The sequence below is a fragment of the Clytia hemisphaerica genome, unplaced genomic scaffold (genome assembly GCF_902728285.1).
Source record: "Clytia hemisphaerica strain Z4C2 unplaced genomic scaffold, Clytia hemisphaerica genome assembly, whole genome shotgun sequence".
Taxonomy (NCBI): Eukaryota; Metazoa; Cnidaria; class Hydrozoa; order Leptothecata; family Clytiidae; genus Clytia; species Clytia hemisphaerica.
Window position 1 is genome coordinate 2,692,942 of NW_027103528.1, and position 10,937 is coordinate 2,703,878.

Sequence of the window (10,937 nt, forward strand, 5' to 3'; positions counted from 1 at the left end):
TCTGGCGAAAATCGATTAGCTGAAACAAAGAAAATTGGTAGGAAAACATTACTGACTCCCAAAACAGTTGTCAAAGCGTTTACAACCCTTTGAATTTGAAGAAAATTTTATTAAAAATCATCAACTCGCATATCAAGGGATTTAGAACTGCAGCCTTCTATAATGAACATTTTCAATACAGATGAAAGTTTGCTCTTCAACTCTATCGGGAAAGAAAACACTTTTCCCACATGACCAATTTTTTACAAAAGAATCCCTCTGCACATTCTGCTACTTTCATGGCAACCAATTTATTTATGCTGCCTTTTTCGCTTAATTGGTCATTAAGCCAAGTGAGGTCTACCCTTCTCTTGAAGGACAAAAGGTTTAATGACCAATTTTCGACGTTAAATATGGAATGCTGATATGAAGCGATCAAAATCCGATGTTAAGCACGAATCTTCATTGTATATTTTTTACAATCCTTAGAAATTTATGGAAAGGACCGTCGATGAGAACCACTTATCTATCTAGCGTAGTGAAAAAGCACCCAATGAAATAAGAAAGATGACTGAACCTTTTTTAATCATCGATCAGAAACCTACACTTAATGTACAGAATTTGTTTAAAACAATACAGCTTTTTACGACATATTCTTTTTTGCAACTTTTTTTGCTTTTTTTGTATTATTACTTTTCGATACTTTCTTATTTGCACGTTTCAATCATTTTAGTCCCTAAGGTTTATTTTCTATCGTTTTATTGCATTGTTTTTAATTGTATTTTTAGCACTATTTCACTGGTCATTTTTGAAAATTAGTTTTTAAAAGATTTCCTTTTGTTATTAGATTTTTTACTTTGAAGATAACCTCTTGTAGTGAGCGTCGAATATACAGGGTGTCCGGAGAGAAAGTATCGATTTGGAACATGATTCTGAGTAGAAACTGATTAAAAATGATTAAAAAGAATTAACTTCCTTTACAATTTCATGACGTTAAAGTTATTGAGAATTGTTTTTAGTAAAAGTTCTCCATAAAAGATGTCTCGTGACAATTAATATGACACAGAGAAAAACTTTGATAAACATTGCAAATTTAGTGAAACACGCAAAAGAACTTTCTTCCTATAAAAGTGTTACGACTCGATACTTTTTTTTCCGGACACACAGTATAGTTATTAAAAACATCAAAAACATGAAGCTTCTGGTTATTCTTTTTACAAATAAAAATTAAGCGTTCATTAGAAAAAAGTAACTTTATTGCTGGTTAACACAGGAAAAAAATTCGATTTCCAAGGTTGAAGATTTCAAGATTTCTTAGTTGTAAAATAGATAAAATCCAATGGAAATCCAACCTGGAAACTTAGGACACTCTCCAAGGATGGAAATTTTGCATTTTCCATGGCTTGGAATTTTCAAAAATCCAGGTTGAATAAAACCAAAATCCAACCTAAAAATTGTTGGAATTTTCAAAAATCCAGGTTAAAAAAAGTCAAAATCCAAAAAGTGATGACAGATATGTGGAAAGAAAGATCTTAAACAAGGTTTTTCTTGTGAACAGTCACTTGCTATCCTAGGCTCGATGGCTCCCGGTCAATATCTTGTTATTATTCGCACAGATACGTGGTTGATCTTAGAATACTCACACAGCTCAGGAGAGAACCATTTGAAACTATGACACAAGTACCCTATGTGCTTCACTGTGCGAACTCACTGCGATTGACCGAGGCCGCTCCGAAGGGACGCTTCACCTGACGGAAACTTACAGCTTGACTGCTCACGTTAAAGCCCAATATCTAGGTTTGCTATCACGATAGTTCTGCGCGAAAAATTGCTTGTGGTTTTCTCAAAGGACATGCGCAGAAAATGGTACAAAACGTTATAAAAGGGAGGAACGGTGTAGACTTGACATCTTATTTGCAACGCAAGGTCGTGTACTTAAACTTCATTAATCGATTACATTCATTTTCATTCGTATGAACATACGGCGATTGCCGACAATATAGGGACCGAATAACCTATCAAGCGATGGAGGAGAACGAAACAGAACAGAAGAAGACAAGAAGAGATTTATTATTTTATTAACGAACCAAGGTTTTTTGTCCTACCAAAAGATCCGTCAGATTGGCGAATTAGACTGACCCCTGTAGCCTCGAGGGAGGTTAGATTTTTAATCCAGGGAAGAGGCTCATTAGATTAAAGGAGTCCCTTAGGTTATGTTTGATTATGAAAACAGCGAAACAGAAGAGATATCGAAGAATTTCACTCAAATTTCCAACCTTCAATTATAAAACCAAAATTTCCAACCCAAAAATATTGAATTTCCAACCTTGGAAATCGAAAATTTTTTACTGTGTATGGACCAACCAAATCAAATAAGAGCTTGTAAAAACTCTATCTCGTCCACATACCAGACACCCAATTTTGTTTAATGTATTTTCCAAAGTCGAGATATTACAATTTGCAATTTCTAAAAATACAGTTTTTTCGTTAAAATTTTATTGTTTTCTGCTAAAATTCAAAAAGTTCCAGCTTGAATATCAAGACTTTGGATCAAAACGTTTATTATTGTTTCTGAAAAAGAAAGCGTCTTTAGGGAGTGCTATAGTATATTGCCATAGAAACAAGTGATTGCTCATGATAGTGTGTTTATTTTTATTGAATTTTTATTTTATTGAAAGTTTTAGCGCAGTTACAATCCTAATTTCATTTTACTTTAGCTGCTTATCTCGACATAAGTCAGTCCAGCAACAAGGGTCGAAACTGAGCTACTTATGTACCCTTACAATATTGGTATCGGATTTGTCATTTTATTGGATTTGTCTTTTCATGTGTATGTCGGATGGAAATGGTTATTTAGGTGTGTGGCATTGGGTCGATGGATGTGTAATAAGTGGCAGTTTTTACACTAGGTTTGGACAGTGGTAGTATTCGAGCATTTGTTTTGAACTATTTCCATCGATAATCTTTACTATTGATTTTGTCTTATATATTTTTCTTTTGATTAATTTGCTAGTTTTGGGTTCAGTTCTTAAACTTTTTCTTTTGGAAAGGTAGTTTTTGGCCTTCATTAACAGCTCTGTATTGCTTTCTTCATGTTTGTGGGGATTTTTTTAGATAGTGGATCTATCATTTGTTGTGTAAATAAAAATTTGGATTCTTTTCTAATCACATCATAGAAAATAAACTCAGGCGTAGCTTTTTAGGCGTAGTTTATACAACTGCTCTTTTGCCTAACTCAGCAAAGTGCAAAAACTCCTAATTTGAATTTAGTTCAACAAAAAAAGCGTCGTTAAAACCAAAATTTTATTTAAACTCGACTCGATCATTTGAGTATGGCAAATTTTGCCGACCCTAATTTTAAAATTTGACAAAAAAAACGGGTTAATTTGCTCCCACTCTTAATTCAAACAATAATGGTTTCATGTGAAATAGCACGAAATGTTATTGTTTCTTCTGTATAAAGTGGGGGTTCATTTATAGAGTTCGAAATATAAGTTTATTTAAAGTCGACTTGACTTAAATTTTTAATTTATTTCTCTCGTTTTTTTTTCTTTCGTTAATTAATTAACAAAATTATAGAAACCACGTGACACCCGCACAAAAATGTACAAAACGACGTATTTTAAAAAAGAATCGCAAAAATTATTCTTTTTTAAAAATACTCATTTATTGGGCGAAAATCAGTCAAAAAAGCTGAAAAACACAAACAAAATCACATTTTCAAATTTTTTATTCACCTTCTTTAACCCTTATAATAATAATAATAATAATAATGACTAATATTTTAAGTGGCTGGCCATAGAATAATGAATCAGCTTTTAGGCAGCTGAGCCATTGTCTCCCCCAGGGGCCACTTGTATAACATAACAGAACAATAAATGGAACGATAACTGATTAAGATAATAAATAATAAATTTCTAATTGAAAATACGAGTTTTGAGTTTGTTTTTAAACGATAAGAGGGATTGGCATTGTTTCATCTCTAAAGGTAGATTGTTCCACAGATGTGTGGTTGAGGTAATGAACGTTCGACTAGAAAAGGTGTTTTTGGCAAGAGGGACAACGACATTATTCTCTCTTGCAAAGCGAGTGCGGCGTTCATGTCGCTGGCTAGCAGGCTTTACCCGATCACACAAATATTTTGGCGCAATGTTCCGCATCCCTTTGAACATCATGAGTGTTTTATTGTATTCGACAATCTGATCAAATGTCTTATTGATGGGCATGGTTTTAGAGATGTTGTTCAGGAGTGAATCAAACTTGTTGTGATTTGCCTTTGACATAGTGCTCCAAGAATTGGAACAATATGTAATGTGTGGCATAACAAGAGCATTTATAAGCATTTTTTTCGTGTGGTCGTCAAGAAAGCTAGAGATGCCTTTTATCTTGTTTAGTTTGAGATAGGCTTTCTGGCGAGCACTATTGGCCTGGGCATCCCAGTTTAGGTTTTCATCAAAGATGACACCGAGATATTTCACTTTCTCCTTGCATTCAAGAGTGTCGCCTTGAAATTGGATAGGGACCAACCTCTTGCATTCCTTCAGTTTGTTTGCTCTTCCAAAATATATGACTTCGGTTTTGCCCGTGTTTACCGTAAGTTTATTTTGGCTGAACAAATGTCCGACTTCAGAGAGTTGGCCAGATAGATCTTTTCTAAGCCTCACTGGGCAGTCAGAACTGACAGCAATGATGGTATCGTCTGCGTAAAGATGGTGGAACACAGAAGGTCGAATACTTTGGCCAATATCGTTTATGTAAAGGAGAAATAACAATGGTCCGAGGACCGATCCTTGTGGAACCCCGTATGCGCATTCGTTCATCATGTCCGAGCAAGTATCTCCTAGGAGTGTACATTGAAGACGGTCTGACAGATAAGATTCAAACCAGGAGAATGAGGAGTCCCTAAATCCATAGCAGAATAATTTCTTTAAAAGAATTTTATGATCTACCGTGTCAAAGGCCTTCTTGAGATCTACTAATACAGCCCCAACATACTTCCCTTTCGCAAGCTCTTCTAATCCCTTCTAATTCCCTTTTAAGTGCCAATGTCGTATATATCAGAAATGGGCTAGTATGCCCAGTTTGAGTTAGAAATTGTCATTTTTGGTCTAACTCGTAGAAAACGGATAAATCTTAAAAAAGATGACCAATCAAAAAAAAAATCAAAAGTGAGTCTATTCAGCGAGATTTTAAGCTAATAAGTCAAAATAATGCAAAAATTTGACAAAATCCACTTTTTTAAGATTTTTACCGTTTGTTAATCATTTTTGGCCAACGAGTGATCCAAGAACCTCCCAATTTGGCTCTGATTAAATTGATCCCTTACCTTCCCCCTCCTTAGCTGCCGTCCACCCCGCCCTTCCTTGATCGGGTGGCGCCTAAAAGAAAGAGGAGACTCTAAGCTATCCAACGGACCGCAAACGAGCTTCTCACTCCTTCTAGATCCGGAGATATAAGCCTTTAAAGTTTGAACTAGTGATTTTCTTTAAAAAACTTAGAGAGACTTAAAGGGACTTAATGGGTTAAACTTGTCAGTTTTTTTCCGGATACCCTGTACAATCAAAACCAGTAAACATTTATCTCACCTAAAATAGATATTAAATAAATGTTAAGATAATTTAAGCTACATACCGATTTTTGGCTGACCAAAGTCATATCACTCATCTTTTTGAAGTTGCTCTCCTTTCCTAAAAGTGAATTGAAAACAATAATCTCATGATTGATTGAAATTCGATTGTTAGAATTTCAATCTAAACCATGAGATTAAGCCAGGAATCCCATGCTTGTTTTCGTGAAATTTTGGATAAATTAACCTCGGTCCAATTTCGAAATGTTTTAAATTTTAAAAATATCAACAGTTTTCATGAACGTTAAAATTATTTAGACTTGTTTTTTTGTAAAAGTTATTCACAAAATATGTGTCAATTAATATGACACAAAGAGATCCTTTGATAAACATTGCAAATCTAGTGAAACACAAACAAGAACTTTCTGTACAGGGGTTGTCCCTAATTAAAGTATCGAGTCGAAACACAACTATGAGTAGAAAGTTTTATGTGCGTGTTCACAAAATTGTATTTTAAGCTCTCCCTCTTTTTTCTTTGTCATTACGATTAATTTATACGTTGTAACTACCTTTTGTAATAAGCCTGTGTGATGGAGAACGTTCTTATATTTTAGCGATAACACACACAGAATTTTCTACTCAATCACATGTTCAAATTCGATACTTTAATTAGGGACACCCTGTATATGTGTCTATAGAAGTGGTACGACTCGATATTGTTTTTCGGGACATCCTGTATGTTTATTCGTCCATAGTCATTAAAAAAACACTGGTCGGGAAGGCTTTTGTCTCTTTTTATTGTTAAAGGATGGAGTTTACGTACCAAAATCGATTTAGTTTTCAAACTTTTTGATCATGTGATTAGAAATTAGACCAATCCCATGAGGAGAATTTGGTAACCTGATCAAAAAGTATGCAAATCGCAACTTGTCTTTTGTTTGTAACGAAAGAAAATTGAACAAAAAAGCTAAAACAATACAGGGTGTCTCTAATTAAAGTATCGAGTCGAAACACAACTATGAGTAGAAAGTTTTATGTGCGTGTTCACAAAATTGTATTTTAAGCTCTCCCTCTTTTTTCTTTGTCATTACGATTAATTTATACGTTGTAACTACCTTTTGTAATAAGCCTGTGTGATGGAGAACGTTCTTATATTTTAGCGATAACACACACAAACTTTTCTACTCAATCGCATGTTCAAACTCGATACTGTAATTAGGGACACCCTGTACATTACCAGACTGGGATTTTTTATAATGACTGACTAAGTTTCGACAAACATTTCTCCCTCAATCATTTAAATTTTAACCAACACGAAAATATTTGAGCATATGGTACGATTGAAAAAATTTAAATCTTACCAGCCTGGATATTTTCCCATTGAATTTCAACAAAGTTATCTCTGTCCGTTCGTGATTGTTCATGATTGAAGCCCAAAGCGTGTAATATCTCGTGTTGTATTATCCCTATATGTAAAATAAGAAAATAAGAAAATCAATCTCTTTGAGTACTACTGTCGCTTGTGCTACTCAATGTATCTTTGAAGGGGCCCATAAGTACCCTTAGAATCAGAGATTAAGTTTCCAAAGAATATATTAACCTCTGAAGAACAATAATATAAATTGTGTCGCGCATGTGTCAGTCTAATCACTGTAGAATGAATCAAAGATGAAGAGCAAATATTACCATATTAATAGCAAACTGTATCAGTATGTAGTTTACTATTTTTGAAATCCCCAGAAACCTCAAAGTGTAATTGAAGTGAGTTTCTTTCGAGAAGACATCTTTTACATGATCCCCAAATATATAACAGTAATCATACTAAACTATTAATCATGGAAATGTCACTCTAATTGAATCGAAATAATAGACAGACTTTATGCTATGATTCTCTATCATTGGCTCTTTTTAAAAAGCATTGATGACATCTTTTAATTGTGTTTTCAACGACGGGGATAAAAATATCAACTTTGAACTTCATCCAAGATCTAGGATGGTCGTCATGGTTACTTTTTGTCTGCGTTGATTGCGCGCTGAATAGAATATCGATTGGTTGGCACAGCATCGATATATGATTTCGACCTGTGCTTTTCATGGTAGCCCCCAAGCGGTTTATGTGATGTGGTGATAGGGACTCCTTTCTAGCGTGATTACGTGATATGGATTGTTTTTTTCATGATTACGTGATCAGAGGTCAAAGTGTGATCGTGAGTTGAAAAAGTTTGAGCCGTAATGCGTGATTTGGACTTTTTGCAAAAGGATGCATGAATATGCAAGTTTTTTGCTGATTTTCATGATCGTGATTGAAAACAACATATTGTATGATATTGTGGATAAGACTTAAAATATGAATCAATTTAATGTATTAATTTCCTCTTTAAATGTGTCTGATCAGCAACAACACAATAGACATTTTAATAAATTACCTCACAACCAACGCTACTTCATTTTCAAAATTATTGCTATGTGTATTGATTCCCAAGGAAATTTATAATATTTATAAAGCGACATTTGGAGGCTCATTGGCTTCAAAATGAGTTGCAATCAAAATAATTTTATGAAAAGGGCCAAAACATAAAACACCCCCTTCTCACAGAACCACTTGGGTCTTTTCCCACTGGAAAAAATGGCTAAAATATCGTCTCCAGTGGAAGATTGTACTACAATTTTTGTCCCACTGAAAATAATCATATAAATCAAACCTCGCTGCAAAACATTATGCTATTTTTCCCATCCCACTGAATCGAATTTTGTGACTTTAAAACTCCCCATGTCGAAAAGAAATATTGCCCATTGAGTTTCAGTTTGTTATTTTTTACCCTACCGGCTGAAAAAAATCCTACAGGGGGGGGGCGTCCACATAGTACGTACACACTAAGGGGGAGAGAGAGGGTCGCCTCAAAAGCTTATGCTTGCGTACAGGAGGAGGGGAGGAGTCAAAGAAAAATGTACGTACGCAGAGAAAATATTTCAGAGCCCTTTTTCACTTGTTTTTTTTGTCGACTTTTACGCTTGTTATACGCATCAAGAAAAAGAAAATGTTTCTTGATAAACTTTGAGTTTCATGTATTAAATAAAGGTCCAAACCAAACGATTTGAATTCGAAATTTTCTTCAACCAAGGGGATGAATAAAAAAGTACGTACTTACCAGAGGGGGTATCGCCATTTGCGTACGCTTGCGTACAGGGGGGAGGGGGTACTCGATTTTCTACATTTTAGTGCGTACGTACTATGTGGAAGTGATTGACGTGGTGACTTTAAATAATGTTGGGTAGATTAATTACCTTTTTTAGCACACCCATAATGAAGACCAATTGGCTGGGGGTTCAGATCAGTCTTTCCGAGATAGCTCCAACAACTATGAATAAAGTAAATCCAACAATATTAATTTCATTTGATTTTAGTTCACAAAAAACTTATTTTTTAACTTATGGACATAGCCTATGGATAGCCTAGTAGTCTAGGACTTTAACAGAGCCCACGGGGTCCATATCCTAAAGCTTGACTATTCATGTATCGATTAGAACATTGGAAGGGGCTGGAGGGAGTGAGGGATAGACCTTATCAGAGTTTTTGATTTTTCTAAAAAAGTGATGCATCGTAGGATTGTTTCGAGTGTATTACAATAGAATTCCCTCGAGGAATTCCTGATAGATTTCTTTTGTAATACACTCGAAACAATCCCAGAATGCATCATTTTTTTTTAAATATCAAAAACTCCGATAAGGTCTGATTATGGTTTACAAAATTAAAATTGAAGGAAATCCACTCCCTAAATAACTAGCCATAACTTTCAAAAAGGTGCCACCACAGCAAAACGATCACATAGTTGAATTTGCGTTCAAAAGGAATGATCTTAGCCCTACAGTAATTTTTGTTAAGAGTGAACTCTCATCTGACACAAAATTCTTTCAAATGCTAACAAATGTGTCAAGGGAGTGATTTACAGTCTACTTAGAGTGACATCCGTGCCTTTTCTTACACGTTTTTTATAAGAACAATTTCATAAGAATACGAGGCTGAAATTTGGCAAAAACCTAAGAACAAATTAAGAAGAATCTGAACCTCAGATTTCAGAAATTACTGAGAAGTACATGTTTCCATTTTAATTAATATTGACATTTAAAGCTGAAAAACTCATATAAGTTTAAGCGCATCCCAGCCAGAATCATATGACTTATGGTTTTTCCTATAAAAAGTGTATATATCTGAATATACTGCTCTTCATATGTTATTGCTCCCGAAGGGAGCCTATGTTGCTTCACGAGGCCGTGCTGGGATCGAGCTGGCGAAAAATTGTTCAAGAAAACGGGACGATGTAACCTAGTGACTGCATCTAAAAGATTGCCGTGTGGTGAGCTTTTAAGCTAGCTCGACCGCGCGAACAGATATTTTGCGTTTTTGGCACTCTAAAGTCATAGCTCGGAACACAACAACACCGCGTGAGCAGAAATTTAGCGTCTTTAGCGCTTCAAAGTCATAGCTTGGAATACAACAAAAAGCAACGAAGCAACTTCAGAAAGTAGAAGTTATAATCCCATAGACTGTTCTGCAATTTTGATAGAAAGTATAATACCATTTTATCAAAAGTAATGTTTCAGATAGGAAAAGTAATGTTTCAGATAGGATGTATGATTGAAAATTATTTTAAAGAATTTCTTTTTGCCTATCCTTGTTGTATAATCAGGTATCATATACTGTTACTTTTGGGTAATTATTATCAGAAATTGGAAAAAACTTTGCATACCACCATTAACGAACCTTCTGTTTATCTCCAGGCGATGTCAATTGAATTCAATTGATCCAGATTTTCGTAATTGAACTATCAGATTTTATCAAACAGAATCAAACTATAGGTGTTTGGTTACTGAACCTGATAGAGGACGACCCTGTCGAACGAAAGAAATATTTCTATCCCCAGACAAACAAATTGCACTGCCAGATAAGTGAACGTGTTGTCACGAGTTAACGCACGGTCGACTAAGTTTGCATGAAAGTGGGCAGAATAGAGATGGTGAAATTGACGCCCATGTGTGATCGCCCGATTGTTTAAGTACGTCTCGCAGACCACGCGTTCAGCCCGGGGTAAGTCTCAAAAAGTAATGTTAAAGTCCTCGGACACGCAACAAGAAAATCCCTGGAGTCCGGGGAATCGGCAGGGTCGTTCGAACATAATTCAACTTTACCAGAATCTTTTAGTTTCGTGACTGTTCGATTTGGTTGCGGTAATCTAACACCTATCGTTTGATAATGTTAGATTAGATTGGTACCCGTGAAAAAGGTTAATTTGCATCATTTGAGGGAAACTTTACATTGCCTCCAAACTGCAGGTTTGACCAAGTTTAGACCTTTCTTGGTCTGCACTTTGTATAAGCTAAAATCTAAATTAAA

General features: G+C 35.1%; 1 protein-coding gene across 2 annotated transcripts in view; it reads right to left on the reverse strand.

The window, feature by feature from the left end:
- LOC136799559 (zinc metalloproteinase nas-14-like) overlaps positions 1-10,937 on the reverse strand; it is a 38,452-nt gene that overhangs the window by 14,278 nt on the left and 13,237 nt on the right. For both annotated transcript variants that reach the window (XM_067056279.1, XM_067056278.1), the window contains exons 6-8: positions 8,831-8,904; positions 6,907-7,011; positions 5,611-5,666 (exon numbers count right to left, since the gene is read on the reverse strand). In XM_067056279.1, coding sequence (XP_066912380.1) covers positions 5,611-5,666; positions 6,907-7,011; positions 8,831-8,904 — 235 coding nt within the window. The remainder of the gene's footprint in view (positions 1-5,610; positions 5,667-6,906; positions 7,012-8,830; positions 8,905-10,937) is intronic.